General features: G+C 42.2%; 1 protein-coding gene across 2 annotated transcripts; it reads left to right on the top strand.

Annotated features, from left to right (window-relative positions):
• The first annotated feature begins 1,141 nt into the window (after positions 1-1,141).
• RUFY1 (RUN and FYVE domain containing 1) lies at positions 1,142-16,780 on the top strand. 2 transcript variants are annotated; one of them, XM_074916136.1, is made up of 18 exons: positions 1,142-1,409; positions 4,607-4,780; positions 5,110-5,227; positions 5,884-5,985; positions 6,318-6,441; positions 6,847-6,905; positions 7,609-7,674; positions 8,295-8,364; positions 9,279-9,380; positions 9,810-9,926; positions 10,593-10,760; positions 12,294-12,391; positions 12,847-12,966; positions 13,741-13,870; positions 14,662-14,756; positions 15,197-15,245; positions 15,432-15,509; positions 16,049-16,780. In XM_074916136.1, exons 1-18 carry the CDS (start codon positions 1,142-1,144, stop codon positions 16,190-16,192), a joined length of 2,082 nt encoding a protein of 693 aa, XP_074772237.1. In that variant the 3' UTR covers positions 16,193-16,780. The 2 variants fall into 2 exon arrangements, with proteins under 2 accessions (XP_074772237.1, XP_074772238.1); XM_074916137.1 differs by having other exon boundaries at positions 1,229-1,360.
• The last annotated feature ends 882 nt before the right edge of the window (positions 16,781-17,662 follow it).

Below are 17,662 nucleotides of genomic sequence, written 5' to 3'. Positions count from 1 at the left end.
GTATAGTCATATAGTCAACTGCAAGATTGCAACCGACAAAGCTGTTAGGTACCACTTCCTTATAAACACAGCCAAATACTGCTGGAGTCCACAAGATGGAGTAAAACTTATTTGTAACCTCTTAGCAAAAGTAGCTTAAAGCCTATACTTAGCTCATATGAATCACGGGTGAATAAGAAGCTGCTGATCTCTGAATTCTCAACAGAAAAATAAGAGCTTCCCTGTGCTTTGTGAAACAAAAGTTGTTAAATTTTCAGTGTCTGAGAAACCAAGACAGAATCAATCTTAAAGTAGTTTATAGCAGGAGAACAAGTAAGATACAGACCTGAAGATTTATTTTGCTGCAAGACTACTGAAATTGATCTTCAACTCTCCTATTCCCTCCTCCTTCTCACATTTCGTAGCAAAAAACCCCGCTTTTCTCTATGTAGCAAAAAAAGCTAATACACAGCATCCACTATCTCATGACTAAATGACTGATGTATCCCAAACACATACAGTTGCTGAATGGAAAAATGGGTAATAAGCCATGCATTGGTAGGCTACATTGATATTTGAGACACCCAGTAAGGTCAAATTTTCATACTGGGCTAATTTCAGTTCCCCTTCATGATAGATCTTTTCTACCAAACACAGCCAAAATACATTAATGTACTAGCTTACTGACTACAGTTATTTTTTTAACGTCAGTGATGCAAGCAAAGAGCTTTTCACAGCAGTGAACCTGTCATACTAATCCACCATTTTAATCAAGTTATGATGACTTCAATTATAGGCAGAATAATAAAGATCTCTTTAAGTTGTCAAAACTTAACTGCAAAAATCTAGGATTCAAAAGATACTATAAATTTTCTAATGGAAAATGATGTTTGGGAACACAGCAATTAAATCTTTAAAGTGCTTTTGTTACTTTCATAACTTGTGTGAAAGTAAATGATTTCTTCATCCTCCCCCCAGTCTTTTTACTCAGAGCATCAAGCAAACTGCTCAGTTCTGGAAGGGCTTGTCTTATAGTCCTGTTTATGAGTGAGAGTGCTTGAAAACAGTGGAGAGGGCTCTCCAGTACCTGCCTTCCAGCAGGCAGGCAGGGCGGAGCTGCCGGGTCGATTGCTCATGACTGGTGTCATATGACACGTTAAAGATGGCTGAAGGGGAGAGTTGTACCGCCTCTGCCGCGGAAATAAAAGAAGACTTTGAGATTATTGACAAAAAACAGATTCCTAATACGACTGAGTTGAAAAGCGAGGAAAAAGAGAAAACGGAAGAAGCGAGGTGGTCTGCTCCTATCTTGTCGCTGGCTAAGAAAGCCTCGGAAAACTTGGCGCTGGGCTATGGCAACGCTCTGAAGTCTGCAGCTTTGGTAGGATTCATATCCAAACCAGTCAGCAATGACAGCACAGCAAAAACAAGTATGGTTATGCTTATTTAGTAAACTTGCTTTTATGGTGCTCAAATAAGTTTTCTCCCGTAAGTGCTGTTGATTAGTGCCAGTGATGTGTGGTTGTTACTTTGAATTAATTTTTTAAAATCTGATGCTGTTTTTTAATTTAAGCAAAATTATAAAAACAACACAGATGAAAAACCTTAAAAAAAATGGATTGTAATCGGAAGAATTCTAAATTCTTAATATATTTGGGAAAATGTACTTCAGTTTTATGCAGTAAGCTTATATTTGATTCCTTTTCTCCTTCTCCCTTAAAGTTGACCTCAGCAGCAGCCTGACTGCACTCGTCAGTGATCTGGTCAATTCGTTGTTCTTCCGAGGTGTGCTGGGTCACAGAAGGAACTGTACTGTGCTGCTCATAGAGCTTTCATGTCAGAAACTGGACAAGTGAACTAATATACAGATCTGTTATAAATTACTTTTTAACTATGCTAAAAATGCCTTCTATTTAACCACAGCTTGCTTTATTAAATACCAGTATTCATGGATATAGCAACCATACAGAATTATGGAACAGGTCTTTTGGAACCAAATCAAAAGAGCTTTAGTTGAATTCATATGGAAATTAATCTCAGTGATGTAACATGGAAACAAAAGTTCAAATGTAGCAGTAATTGCGCCTTCAGTCTTGTATTCCAGGGTCTCAGTGGAGATTCTTTTGGAGCAGTGGATCTCGGTTTTTCTAAATCATATTAATTATTCAAGCTGGAGTTCTGTGGGGATGAATTGTGTCTGCATAGTGAAATAAGTTACTGATGATGGATGTTTTTATTTTTTTGTGAAAATTCCTCAGAGTTGCACAGTCAGAGTTTAAGATTAAATCTGTCCTGAAAAAAAAATAAGATTCGTGTCTTTCCCCGCATCTCTAAATCTCACACCAAACTTCTCACAGATTTGTTTCCTGGATGCCCGTCTTGAGCACCTGGGATCTAATCTGACAAAGGGTAGAATATCCCATTTTCTTCAGCTGCATTTGGAATAATGCTGTGAATAGATGTAATTCGAAACAACATACAGCATTTGGCAAGGGGTGGGGAAGAAAATGTTTTCCTGCCTGAAATACTGCTCCTACACTTAATGGAACTTTTGCCATAATCTTTCAGCTTCTTATCTGTAAAGTAAGGGAATACAATATTACCTCCCAAAATTGTTCAAAGGATTTGGATATGTTGATAAGTTTTATGGAAAATTCCATCAGAAAATTCCGTTCATAAGATATAAGATGAGAACAGGCACTAAATCACCTGTTCTGCCTATTATACCTATTCATTATTACCTTTGACCAAGCACTGTAAATTCAATTTAAAGCAGGTATTTTTAAGAAATAACCTGAAGCTTGCAAGACTACTTGTGGAAAACTAGTAGCTTGTTCCCCACTTCCATCTTTTTCCAAAGATTTTATAACCTCTACCTACAACTTCAGATTGTTGATCACATGTAAACTGTACCACACACTGTGCAGTCAGTTGGACAGGAAGGTACATCATAAAACCAATGTCTGCTGTTGAAGAAACTATGTCCTGCCTTGCAGAGAAGGCTGGGAGCTGCAAATCTAAAGAATACAAATCAAGAAAGACTTGCAGTCTTAAAGACCAAGAGATGGAAAAGTGTTCTTCCTGCTTCAGTGTTCTTTGACTTCAAAGTGTGCTGAATGATTACAGTAAACACGGCATGGGGCTTCAAAAAGATGTTAAAACAAATCTGTTGAATTGAATGAGATAGTCTATGTACATTCTTACAGATTGCAGCGTTACGTCTGTGATCTTTTCCACTTAGGGAACCCGATTCCTAATCTCTGAGGCTTGGCTTTGGTAATGTCTAATACCTGTTTTGCATGTATGAACTTGTACAGTTTTGCAAAAGATACACTCGGCTGTGTAAATTGCAACAGTCTAAAAAGTACTGTTCAAGTAACTATTTAACTTCATACAAACCTTTTATTAAGACGCTAATTTAAATTTGCGTTCATAAAGAACATTTAATTCACGGAGGGTTTTTTTCTGGTTTGGGTTTTTTTTAAGTTTTGTGGATAATACAGGATGTGTATCTTGAACAAGGCTTAGAAGCAAAGCATTCCTGATAAAGTGAAAATTCAAATTCAGGAAACCATCAAAGTAAGCTGGCATTGCTGCTGAAACACTGTAGTGCCCAAAGAAAGTCAGTGATTTTCTGTTTCTGCAGTCAGCTCTTCTTCCGTTCCTGATGTGTAACCTGACAATATTGACATCAAAATTCAAAACATTTCAGCCCTTTTAATCCTCAGTCTCAAGATATTATATGCATACAACAGGCTGACAGGACTTTGTGTGTTTTGTGATTATTAAGATCAATTTTATTAGAATGACTCCCTGTTTTCACCCGTCTGATAGGGGAAGAGCTTTGCTCGGTTTTAATCCTCAATCAACACTATGTGCACAAGAAGGGAAGTAATAATGAACATTAGTAGAAAGAGAGACTTTGGCACGGCGTTAGGAAGAGTGCTGACAGGCTTGCATGTGACTGACACAGGGGCTCTACCTGTTAGACTTGGTCTTCTGGAAGTGCTATTTCTGGAAGGGAGTGTGACCGTGTTTGATCCACAGGTGACAGCCGGACTCTCTCAATGCAACAGCGGTGGCTCACAAAATCATTTAGGTGCGCGGCTGGCGGCATCTGTCAGAACCTGTAGGTGTCTGACGGAAAGGCGGCAGCTGGCAGCCTGCCTTGGGCTCGCCCTCCCTCCGGTTTCGGGGAGGAGAGCGCGGCCCGCCCCGCCGGGCCGCCCGTGGCCACGCAGCACCAACTCGTTCTAAAATGGCGCCCGGCGCGGCCCGCCCCGCCGCGCGCGGCCTCGCGAGAGCTGGCGGGCGGCGGCCCGTGCGTGCGCTGTTGCCGCGGTAACGCGGGCGGGAGGCGCCGCTGGGCCCGGGGGCAGGTGCCGCGTCCCCCCGGGGACCGGTAACGGCCCCGCTCCCCCCGCCCCGGCCTCGGCTCTCGATCCGCGCCCGCGGTGCGGGGAGGGGGATTCACCCGCGTCTCCCGCCCGGCTCTTCTGAAGCCGTTCACCTCCGCAAGATGGAGACCGGGACGGGGAGGCCCCGCTCTTGTCCGCGCTGTGAGGGCACAGGAGCACTGCCTTTCTAAAAGCAGCTTTTCTTTCTCCACCCGTGTCCCCCCACCCAGCTGCGCGATACCACGCCATGGAGGAGCGCGCCAACCTCATGAACATGATGAAGCTCAGTATCAAAATCCTGATCCAGTCGGCCCTGAGCCTGGGCCGGACCCTGGACTCGGACTTCCCTCCCTTGCAGCAGTTCTTCGTGGTGCTGGAGCACTGCCTCAAGCACGGGCTCAAAGGTGGGCGCCCACTCCCCCAGGCTGAGGAGAGGCAGATAAATGAGTCTGTGTCGTGTCTCGCTGTGTCTCCAGTTTGACTTCTGTATGACGTTAACATTAATCGCATGCACCGAATGATGCTAATCAGTATTACGGATGTAACTATGTGGTTACCTTCTCAAATACCCTGTATTTTCTGCCTCCTAAACTGTCAAGGTATTTTGAATGCTCCCTTTTCATTGTCATACTAGGAGTTGGCAAGACAAAGTAAAACATAGACTAAAATTTGTAGTTCTGGAGTTGGAAGCCCGTCACTTTTCCTCACAAACTTCTCTGTATACTCCTTCTAGTGAAGAAGACTTTTATTGGACAGAACAAGTCGTTCTTTGGTCCTTTGGAGCTAGTGGAAAAACTTTGTCCCGAAGCATCGGATATAGCAACTAGTGTTAAAAATCTGCCAGAGTTGAAGTAAGTTGATTGTTGGGGATGATGCATTTCACTTATACTGCTGGGAAAAAGAATCCTTCTTGTAGTCTCTCCCCTTCCTTAATGAGGTCTTGTTCCCAAAGAGAAAAATTTGGTATGCAGGAAGCATTGATTTCTCCAATAGATAAGGAGGATATCAAAATACTCAGTTCTTCTGATTCAAACAATGCTGTCAGATTAAAAACAGCATTTGGAAATTTCTATAACCTGCTAAAAATAACCGCAAAGCCTTCACAGGTGTTTTCTTTCCTCTTCTTTCCCTTGCTTTTATGACTTTGTGTCATTTTGTACATATGCTAGTCATATTTAATTTGAGTAATCCAGAATGGTAGGAAGGCTAGTTTTAATACTAGGATGCACCAGTAGTTGGGTTATGGTGGCAGTAGAAAATATGTTTGTCTTTCCAAGTTAAGAAGACTTTACAATATATTTTCCTTTTGCTGATGCACTGGGATATACTTAAATACTTATGTGGTTGGGAGACAACACTTCATTTCCCCTGGGATTTTTCTAAAATTTTGGGGGTTTCAGTAAATAACAGCCTTCATCTTTCTTTGTAAAGGAAGAATTTTGAACTGCACAAATCTACTTAATAAAACACATACCTTTTTACCAAAACATGCAACTTTTCATTTTAGGACAGCTGTGGGAAGAGGAAGGGCTTGGCTTTATCTAGCACTCATGCAAAAGAAACTGGCAGATTATCTCAAAGTACTCTTGGACCATAAGCATCTGTTAAGGTAACAGTACAGACATACATCGATTTTATTCACTGAGTCACTGAAACCTTGCATTGCTGTAGTAAAAGATCATTAATTGACCAGCTTAACTTTAAGCTTGTTCTTGCAACCTGCAGAGGAGGTTGTACATTGTTTTTGCAGTGAACTTACAGAGGAACGAGCAGAATATTTTCTGTGAGAGTTCTGCATCTTTTGCCTTGTGCAGTAAATCAGTGAGAAGGGGCTGATGAGCTGACCTTTATGAGGGCTGCATTACTTTTATATGATTTCAGTAATGGAAGTACTGTTATAATTGTTTGATATGTAGTGATGCCTTGGAGTATTTCTTCTAGTGAATTTTATGAACCCGATGCATTGATGATGGAAGAGGAAGGAGCTGTCATTGTGGGTCTGCTAGTTGGGCTGAATGTTATTGATGCAAACCTTTGCTTGAAAGGAGAAGACTTGGATTCCCAGGTGAAGATTAAAGCTTAAATAAGATCAGTCGGTATGAGATTCTAGTAGAATTAAGACATCCATAAATACTTTACTGACACGAGTCCACAGTTCTGTCCAGAATGTCCTGTGTTGACGCTTGTCATGTTTCCCACGTTGAATTGAAAAGAAAGTACATAAGTATCTATCTCAGTTTATGTTGTCAAGACTAATAACTGGTAGGAAACTGAGCACACTGAATGTGGTTGTTTTGATGCTGACAAACAGTAGCTTGCATGTTTGCTTCAGCTAGGAAGAATATAGGCATTACCCATCTCTCTAAACTTAAACTTCAAATTTTTAGCTTTTTCCAAATATAAAGTAATGCCTGCTGCTGTGCAGAATTGCACCATGAAGGCGTGTTAATGTCTTAAATATATTTTTCAGGTTGGAGTGATTGATTTTTCCTTGTACCTTAAGGAAACAGAGGACAGTGATGGCAAACAGTACGTATGGTGAATTAGTGATTGTAAATTGTTATGTGTTTTTGTAGAACAAATCTGTCTGACAGTCTGTGGGAACACGAGAGTGCTAGAGGTCTCAAACTCTTTTAATCATCCAAAACAGAATCAAAATAGGTTTTGTTAGCTAAACAAAAGTACTAACTTTCAAAGGTTGAGCCCATGCTAGTTTTAACAATACAGTGTGGAGAGTTTGTGTCTTGAGCTGGGACCAAATTAAAAGCACCCAAAATTTTAGATTGTGTTTTTATTTGGTTTTAGGAGACATGATCTGCCAGGTCACCCAGTACTGAATCAGTGCTTTGTTTTTAAGCACTGTTTCAGAGATGCTCTCAATTAAGTCACTGTCCTTGTGGGAGAGATCAGTTATGGGGGGCAGGAAAGAAATTTTAGGTGAAATAGGTGAATTAGAGACTGCAGCTGTTAGCATCACTGTATCAAGAAGACCTGTAGTGAATGGAGAGGACTTCATAGTTTTGTGTGCTTCTGACACTTCAGAGCATTTTACTGTCCAGCTGCTTCATCTCCCTAGTACTTCCAATCTAGCTCAGGCACAAGTATTTTTATAAGAAAAGTAGAAAAGGTTTCAGCTCAGTTTGCAAGTCTATGCTGAAAGCCCTAGTGCCAACTAACACTTTAGAATGAAGGAGTTTCTTCCCAGTCAATAAATTCTCACTTTTACAACTAGAGACGGAGGGATTACAGCTGTCCTTGACCAGAAGCATTATGTGGAAGAACTCAACCGACATTTAAGGTGAGATTTTCATCTACTCTAATGTACAAACACTTGTTTCGTTTAGCTTTTCCAGTATGGCTTTGAATGTCTCTGCTGTCAGCCTTGTAGATTTTTGTCTGATACTGAAACGCCTTTTCTGATTATTTCCCAAAATCTTAGTTTCATTTTGTAATCTTACTCTTCAGATGGCATGTGAAGTGCAGAAAACAAGTCTGTGTAATGATGGTTTACTTTTTCGAGACTTATTAGTGATTTCACAGAAGATTTTTGGAGCTACTTTTTCAAGAGAAAACTATTACAAGGGTGCAACTGGAAATTCATTCTTTAGAGGAAGAGTCTCTCTTCTTGCCCTGTAGGTTGCTCAGTGGAAGCAGCAGGCTTCACTTACCCACTCGAGCATGAGAGGTGTTGAGACTGCAAAAGCTAAGCCAGAACAGGGCTGCCAACTGTAGGGAAGTGCATGATCATCTCAGTGCTTAAGAGGGACAGTTGTCCTTCCTCTCATTTTTTTGCCAGCTCACCAGGGTATTTAACTGTTAACAAATGCAAGATGGTAAAACTGTGGTTGAGGATAGGAATAAATGTTGAACATTGGCACTTCTTTTATTGTTCTTATGCATCTCTCTTCCTTGCTACAGTTGCACGGTTGCAGATCTTCAGAACAAAATAGACTGTTTAGAAAAGACCAATTCAAAACTCCAGGAAGAGGTTTGTGCCTGGTCTGTTAAGTATTTTGATAGCTCTCTTCCATCAGAGGTGAAACTCCCCAAGAATATACCTTAGACATAAAATATTTGAGTTGATGCTAGTGAAATATGGAGGATTGGTAGTAGTGGCATGAGTTGGCACATGGGCAGAGCTCTGTGGAAAGCTTCTACATTATGTTATCTGTTAAAATGCTTTTGGGCACCTGCTTGGTAGATGGGTTTCCTTAACCAAGTTTGTTTTGCAGTGCTGTCTCCACCCAAAACTAATTGTACCACTGTAATGAACATGACTTGTCCCTCTTCCTTCTGCACATACATGTGTGTATGTATTTGTCATGTGAGTTAGAACTCGGTAAAAGAGAAGGAAAAGAATCACACTTCAATTGGGAAATCTTTCCTAGCTGGGAGCTGAAATAGAGTCTGGCAGCATGCATGATAGCGGTTGTTTTGGGTTTGGTGGTGGTGGGTTTGTGTCTCTGTAGTCTGATTTCCAATACTTCAGGGTATCTCCACTTGAAAATGCCATGAAGTTCCACCAGTGGATGTCAACTCTGACTTGCTGTATATTTGTTTGCGCTGCATTCATGCCAGAATGAATACCACTGATAGCAGATCTGTGGTGGCTTTTGGCCTTTTACACTAGGGTGCATTTCTTTGTGCAGTTAATATTTAAAAATAATTGATGAGAATGTGAAGCAGAAGTCAAGTGAACAAATGTTGTTGGTCTTATTAATTTAGTCTGTACAGTGAGCATGGGCGCCAAAGGGTCCGGCAGCTTCTGGAGAGGGTGAAAGGGTTGAAAGAGGAAGTGAGCAGTGCACCTGCTACAGAGGCTGAGCTACCAACTTTAGAGTTCCTCCAGATGTTTCGTGCTTGTACAGTGATTAAATACAGATATGTTCTCTTTGTAAACAGCTTGCAGCAGCAACTGACCGAATTGGATCACTTCAGGAAGAGCAGCAGCAGTTAAAACAACAAAATGAATTAATTCGTGAACGGAGTGAAAAAAGTGTAGAGGTGGGACACCTATTTAAAGATGATGAGAATCCTTAAAATAAGTCATCTCCTGTGATCAACTGTAGTCAGTGCTCTCAGAAGCACTTTGAACTGGAATGCTAAAACACAGTTTAGCATGCTACTGTGTAGATCACTGGTTTTGTGTACAGTATGCCCAGGTGCTAGATTTTGCTGTTCTTTACTACAAACTTAAACATACTCTTGCAGAAGGGAGAAAGCATTCAAAGTATTAGAATGGTTTCATTTTATTTTTACTCTATCTTTTGAAATTTCAACTTATTAATGTTTGCCAGCTTATTAGTTGTAAAATAGTAGGATTTTACTTGAAATAGCACATATAAATGTTGTATTACACACAAGAACTTAAGGCATACGTTAAATACATAGCTTTGTATCTTACATGGCTTTTTTTGCTCGTATTTGTTGTAGGTAACAAAAGAGGACACAAAAGTAGAATTGGATACTTACAAGCAGTCACGCCAGGGTCTTGATGAAATGTACAGTGATATCTGGAAGCAGTTGAAAGAAGAAAAAAAAATAAGGCTGGTAAGGAAAATTAACTATAGAAAGTGAAATGAAAGGTACAGGATTCTGCATACTTTAAGGTAGCGTTACAAATACAAGATGTAGGCTGTGCACTTTTTGCAGCTATTCAGAGTTCATAAAGGAATTGCAAGTAAGATGCTGGACATTGGTTGTTAATAGTACTGTAAAGAACTGGAAATAGGGGCTTTTGCAGTCTTTCTCAGTTCAAGAACCTACCAGCATTATTATAGGAGAGATCTAGATCAAAACATAAAGAGAGGCAGCTGTCTTTATGGAGGAAAATATGGTATATGCACAACAAGTCACTTGCACAGTGGATGTTAATTACTGAGTGGTGAAGAAGCTGCCCAGGCCCACTCAGCCTGTGGCTCTAAGTCAGCCCAGCTCCAGCTGCCAGGAGAAAAGCTTCATTTGACAGGCTGATGGGTTACCCGTAGAGCTCTACACTCCGTGCTGGCAGATCTGCACCCTTGACCTGATCTGGAGAGCTGGAATAGTATTTTGGTCTTACTAACTTAATATATTATTTGAGACCTGGTTCTTCTGTAAAATCATAGTTTGGTATTATCTCAGAGTAATAGTTTGTGTATGGGGTTATATGGGTTTTGGAAATACTTATCCCTGACACATGATGACATAGCAGTAACTAGGAAATCTCTTTGCAAGGAACTAGAGAAAGAGTTGGAGCTGCAAATTGGAATGAAAACAGAAATGGAAATTGCCATGAAACTTCTGGAAAAAGATACTCATGAAAAACAAGACACTTTAGTTGCTCTTCGCCAACAGTTAGAAGAAGTGAAGGCGATTAACTTGCAAATGTTTCACAAATCTCAGGTATGGACACAGTGGAGAACAGAAAGAGCAGCTGTAGTGGTGGTCTTCCCATGTTAATCATGCACTGGGGATGCATGTGCTCTTACATGCATCTGAAGTAATAGTTAGATGCAGCAATTTTCTTAATATCTGTTTTAAAACTGTAGAAGGAATTGATTCATTTTGTTATTCTGCTTCATTATTGGTATGATACTGGGTATGTTTGGAAAGAAAGGGAGTTTCCTTGAGTATGCTGCGTGGTGTGCCATGGGATCATCCAACAAATGCCAAGACAAATGGAGAGCTCTGACAGGGGAGGAGGTTTTTGGGAGAGTCCTTTGTTCTAACCACAGAATGGTTAGTCTTTAAAAAAGCTACTTACGGCAGCCAAGAACTGCCTTGCTGCTTCTCCCCATCTGTGTTGTCACGCCTTTCACCTGCACCACATAGAACACTGTTTACTGTGAAACCAACAGCCAGGCTCTCTAAACCAGCAGAAAACTGTCTCCTGAGATCTGTACCCAAATGGTCAGTTGGGTGCTGTAGCCAGTGGAAAGGCAGCACTGGATTTGGGGAGGGAGGAACTCTGTGGTCAAACTGGCCTCTGGAGCTACCAAAAAATTGTTGGATTGGTTTAGGTGTTATACCCCCTTTAGCAGAAGACCTGCCTCTCGAGGTGTAAGGTGGTTAGAGAAGTAAAATGGAAAACATTTTGCTTTCTGGGCCTGTCTTCCTTCCTCAGTCTTTTCCTTACCCTGGTAGTTTTTAGAGTTTACTTTCTCCATCCTTTGTGTCATAGGAGGATGTTTTTATGGGTTTTTTGTTGTTTGGGGTGGGTTGTGGTGTTTTGGGTTTTTTTCAATTGAACAAAAAATATACTGGTAGGCATTTCTGCAAGGAAGTGATGGAGCAGTAGCGTTCACACAAAATATTACAGAGCTTGTCTCCATTAATCAAATAAGAGTTTAACTAGACTTTCCCTCCCATACCTGGTGCCAGAAATCCAGAGGGGATTTCTCTCAGTTTTTATGGACTGTTTCTTGATGCCTGTTCAGGCTTTATCCAGGCCTTTGCCTCCTTCACAGATGCACAGAAACTTGCAAGGCAATGGCCAGTGAAACCCCAGTGCTGAGGTATGCCTTTGCTTTCAAAAGCAGTATTCATTTTGTATTTCTTTGGCTTCCTGGTTCCACACCCACTGAGTGCAGTTGTTACATTCAAATCATAATTGATATTTTTACTCTGTCAATTTAATCTGATAATTTCTTTCTTCAAGCTTGTTTCTAAAGGGAAGATTTTTGGCTTGTAGCTGATCTCATAGGTCAAAACTTAGTACAGTCAAGATTTTTTTCTGAGCTCTTAGCAAAACAAGTTGAGAAGTGTCTGCTCTGGCATTATCAGCATTTTGTTTGTACATTCCAGTCAGATCCAGGCATGGCCTGTAACAAGATAAAAGTTTGTCATCTAGTGGCAGACTTTCATTAAATGCTAATGCTTTGTGCTTTAGAAAACTAAAACATATTACCTGGAATATCTGTTCACTTACTCCCACAGAATGCAGAGTGTTCATTACAACAGAAAACAGAAGCAATATCCTCTTTTGAAGGAAAAACAAACGAGATGATGTCCTCTATGAAACAAATGGAAGAGAGGTAAGTACAAGCTCACCACGTGAACACTGAAGTCAGCAGAAAGTTTCCAACAGAAACCTTTATAGGATGACTTCCATACACCTCCTATAGACATTTGGACATGTGTGCCAGCATGATATTCTTTTTCCTTTCTCCTCCTTATCACCCTCTGTTCTTGCCTGTTCTCTTTTCCCAGGCAAACATGCTCATAATTGACTCATTTGAAAGCCATAGCTCTTTCCATAGGCAGGATCTTTGAAAACATGTTGACTTCAGTTTAAGAACATGTCTGACTCTTGCTTTTGGGGTTTTTTTGCAGAAACAGTTGCTTTCAGAAGTCTTTTTTTTTTTTTTCTCCACTAGCATTTTCATTTCAAGCATTTAGAAAGATCTGAATGGTAAATCTGAACAGAATGAGAGGGTGTAGGTAAGAGGTATGTGAAGTGACAACAAATGTACGTGTTCTTACGTTGTAGGTTGCAGCATGCAGAAAAGGCAAGGCAGACTGCGGAAGAAAGGTGCAACAAGATGAAGCAAGAGCTTGCTGGCAGGCTTGACACTTGTCGGCAACAGATGTCCCAACTGGATAGCAAATGGTAATTAACCTGATCAGGTGTTTTTCCCTCCCTTCTGCCATTTCTTTAAGAAGTGTTTTCTACTCCCTTTGTGCTAAGGTCTAAAGAGGGGTATGTTGGAATTATATTGGGTTCAGCCAGTATTGACAGAAGTGTGCCAGATCAAAGAAAGCACAGCACTTCCGTGTAGTGCACAGTTACCATCAGGATTTTGAATTTTTGTTTTTCCAGAACATCCTGCTTAGAGCCCAGAGTGCCAGTAGAAATCTGGCCATTCTGGCTGGCAGTGGAGCTTTCAATTGCTTTCTTACTAAATCAAGAAGTAGGTACAGTCATGCCTGTGGGCCGATCATATAAGTGACCGTCATCCAAATGGACTGGGTGTTTTGGAGGGGTCTGGGGGGGTGTTCTCAGGGAACGTTAATCCTCTGAGGATTTCTGATACCCATAGAAAATGCTTCTTTCACTGTTCAGGCTTGAGGGTAGAACATCATTTTTAAACATGGATGTTTAAACACAGCTAGTCAGATATGTACTTGTGGGGATTTCTTTCGGTTTTGTTTCCTTTTTTTTTTCTAGCCATTCATTGCTGCTTGTTTTCTGTGACCTGAAAATGCTGATACAATTTTCAATGTCTGCTGCCATAACATCCCTGTTATGTCCTTTCCCAGAACACCACTCTAGTTTTTGCCCTCTTTTGGACAAGGTTCCTCCTTCTCATACTATTGCTATCCTTAAGTGCTATAGGATATTTTTCTGCTATAGGGTTTCTTAGAATGAATTCTTTTTAAATAGCTCAACTCTGGAAAAGGAGTTAAAATCTGAAAAGGAACAGAGACAAACTTTGCAAAAAGAGCTACACCAAGAGAAGGATGCTACCACTCTGCTTAAAACAGAATTGCAGCAAATGGAAGGACTGAAGAAGGTATGCCCGGTGCAAACGTGCCCTGTGCTCAGGCTTAAAGCTGGCTTAGAACCAGGGCGGTGTTTGCACCTGCAGTGGAGCGTTTCTTCTGTACCACTCCCCTCTGAGGGGTTTCAGAAGCTTGGCTGACATACATGAAATGCTAATACAGGGCCCAGGCAAGGAAAAGAGCTCAGCAGCCTCCTCAGCCACCTCTGGCTGCCCGCCCTGCCTGAGCTGCGCGAGGTCTGAGCCATGGCCAGTCAGCGCCTGAGCTGGGGCAGGATACTGGGGACAAAAAGCTCATCAGCTGTGGGGCAGATGCCCCTGCTCAGGTAGGAAGTGGCACGTTCAGGGCTTTTGCTGACTGTGTGAGGTCTTTCAGCTGTGTGTAATAAAGTAAGAACACATTTTCAAGCATTCAAAACAACTGAATGTGGTTTATTTTTTTTAAGCGTTAAGATTCTTGTTAACCCGAAGAGAATTTGCTCCTGTGTATGCAGCATCTTAGATTTTGGCATCACAATTGTACACAGTATCTGTCCATACGCTCGTGTGTAGGCGTAGGAGTGCTGCGTTCTAGCTGTGCTCGAGGATGCTTAAAGCTCTTTCTGGTAAATACGGTTGAATGATTTCATTGTGCAGAACCCGTGGGTAGTTCACCCATGTAATTCTAAAAATCAAGCCTTAGAAACAGGTAGTTTTGTAAGGGAGTTTATTCTTGTGAACTGCTTGGGTAGTTTGGATAGACTGATCTAGGTTATAGGTCAAACTCAGCACAAAAATACTGATTTTTGTGCTTGATTTTATAGGAACTGAGAAAACTGCAAGATGAGAAGCAGCAGTTAGAGAAAGTCTGTGAGGAGCAGGAGCAAGCTCTTCAAGAAATGGGACTTCATCTCAGCCAGTAAGTTCTAGGAACTGAATTCCTGTAAGTGATGTAACCTGGAGGATGGAGTGTCAAACAAATACAATATTAAAACATATCTAGTTATAAAAATCAATAAAGATGAGAATTTGAGGAGGCAATTACTATGCCTGGGCAACTGAACAGACATAAAATAAAAGTGAGGAAAGATCCCTTGCATGAGTAGGCTGCATGAGGTAGGAAAAACCACTGTAAATGCTTAGTTCTAACAGTGGAACTGTGGTTTTCCCACAATCTTCTGAATATACTGAAAATGGGGCAAACCCCAAGGTGACAAAGTTTCCTGATGATACTGAGCGGTTCAGAGCTGTAACAGGAATTAAGAGTTTAGATTCAGCGGCTGGACAGTGGAACAGCAGATAAAATTGAACACAACTAAATGTAAAGTCATGCAGAGGGAATAATTATTTTTTTTCCAGATCGAAGTTGAAGATGGAAGATATTAAAGAAGTCAATAAAGCACTAAAGGTACTCTACAGCTCTTGGATGTTTTGACTAAATGTGATTTCATTTAACACCTTCAAATTGCACTACAGTTCTCCTGCTTTAAAATATGGCTTTTGAAAAATACCAACAATGTTGGTAAGCTGCCTTTGAATTCTATTTTATAAATTTATTTATATCTACAGTGAGGTTTTCATTGCAATTTTCTAGGGTCATACCTGGCTGAAGGACGATGAAGCAACACACTGCAAGCAATGTGAAAAGGAATTCTCTATCTCAAGGAGGAAGGTAGTGTTGTTCAGGGGATTATTTTTGCCTTTTGCTACAGAAAACAAACTGCTGTTTGCTTGGTTTGCTAGGGAGGACCGACACTGCTTCAGTGCCAGCTCTCGTTGGCATGATAACTACGTAGAGAAGTAATTTGGCATTTCCCATCCTAAAAATAACGTCCTGCTTGGGCGCTTCCCTCGGGAGGGAGCTGTTAGGGGCCATGTTCCCCGTGCTGTGGCTCCTCTCCCTTCCTCGCTGAGCTGGGCGCTGACAGCGGGTGCTCAGCACCTTCCAGGGGCGGGTGCTGCTGCCGGGCTCCTGCACGGGGCGCCGGGTGTCCCAGGCCCCGCATTCCGCCTGCCCGTGCTCAGAGCTCCCAGAGCTGCTGGGAGGCAGCGGGGCCGCTCCTGGGGCCCAGGCCAGGGGGTGGGGGTGCTCAGTTCCTGCGCAGGAGGAAGGGTGATGGCAGCGGACTCCACAAGCTTTTAGGTCTGATTTTGCTCTTCCTGATGCTCCGTTTTTAGGCAGCTGTGCTTATTCTAACTCTCTGTTTGCAGCATCACTGCAGAAACTGCGGGGACATCTTCTGCAACACTTGCTCCAGCAATGAACTCGCACTGCCGTCGTACCCTAAGCCTGTCCGTGTTTGCGATACTTGTCACACTCTACTCCTTCAGCGGTGTTCATCTAACTCCTCCTAAGGCTTTCATAACCTCAACAGGACCACTTTAACATTGGAAAGTAGCCATTATTTTTTTAATGCTGAATTCCAGGTATCTTCTGTGCAGCAGACTGTCTGGTCTCTAGAGTTTTCCACTGTAAGATGGAGCAGTGTAAAAATAATTTGTAGGGATAATGGAAGCGAATGTTTCACCAACTGGAATAGTTAAGAAAATTGTATCAACTGTAATTTCCCTGAAAGTTCTATTTGAAACTAAATTGCAACTTCCTTTTCTGATTTTTATAGATATTTGTATTAAAATTTGTATATGGCATTTCTACATTTATTTGATCCCTTCAGATGTCGCTGTCTCTCTGCACATTAACTTCAGTTCCTCTGTAACTTTGCTGTAGGTGCTCCTGTTTGTTTCACGGGCTCATGTACAGTTTTGTATTTGCTCCAAGTCCAGAGAAGAAAAGTCAATTTATGAATTGTCTATAGAAAAGAGATTTATGAGAAGTGTTAATGAATGTGCCTTCTGTTCACTGCAGTCAAAAACTACACCTTGTACTTGTTCTGAAAGTCGCTGTGACCACAGTACAGTAGTTACACAATAAAGCCTTTTGCAAAAACTGAAAGCAGGGTTGAAGTTCAGAGTTTTAACTGTCAGGTTGTCAGTCACAGATCCTGGAGGAGAATGTTCCTGTATGGCCGTGCACAGCCAGGGCTTAAACTGGAAACACCAAAACGTGCCCAGAACAGCTGAGCAGTAAGTTCCTGCTCAGGGTGTTGTGGAAGGTGCCAAGGCTGCTGCTCTGCGGGAGGAGCCGCTTCCCCCAGCGAGGGCAGCACCAACTCCTGCCTGTCCCCCGCCGCAGAAGCCCTCTGCTGAGCCCCAGCAGGGCAGGAGCACTGCACCGTGTCGGGGCTGTCGTGGCCCCAGCAGCGGTGACAGTGGTGACGGCCCAGAGCTGCTCCCTGGCCCTGCGCACCCACCCGCTGCTTCTAAGGGCCTCGCTCAGAACAGTGCCAGCCCCTAAGCCTGGCGCCAGCTCCGCCCAGCCCTGGGGCTGGTCAGCTCCCCCCGGATCTGCTGGGAGGTCCCAGCCCTGAGCCCTGCTCCACCTCAGCCGCCAGCCAGAGCCCAGTTTTAGTAGGACAGACAACCCTGCTCAGGGTTTAACGCGTACTAAGGATGGGAGGGGGGCTTCTTCACCGCAGAAAGGGACCTCACATCTCTAGCCCTCAGGAAGAATGGTTAATTACACACAGCAAATCAATTTACTACAGCAAACACACAGAAGCTCCAGTGCTCAAAAGCTGCAACTCGGCTGCTTATAAAACCACATTTTTTAAGGACAATGTTGAGCAAGTGGAACTTATTCAAAGACGGTTGCGCTAAGCTGCCCAGAGTCCATGGATACACACCTTGGCCCCGAACAGAAGATGCCTCTGAGGAGGCACAGAATTTCCTCAGTCCCCTGCACAGCTCCAGCCACAGCCCCACCTT

Source organism: Athene noctua, chromosome 12, assembly GCF_965140245.1.
Source record: "Athene noctua chromosome 12, bAthNoc1.hap1.1, whole genome shotgun sequence".
NCBI classification, from domain to species: domain Eukaryota; kingdom Metazoa; phylum Chordata; class Aves; order Strigiformes; family Strigidae; genus Athene; species Athene noctua.
This window is presented reverse-complemented; position numbering and strand designations above follow the sequence as displayed.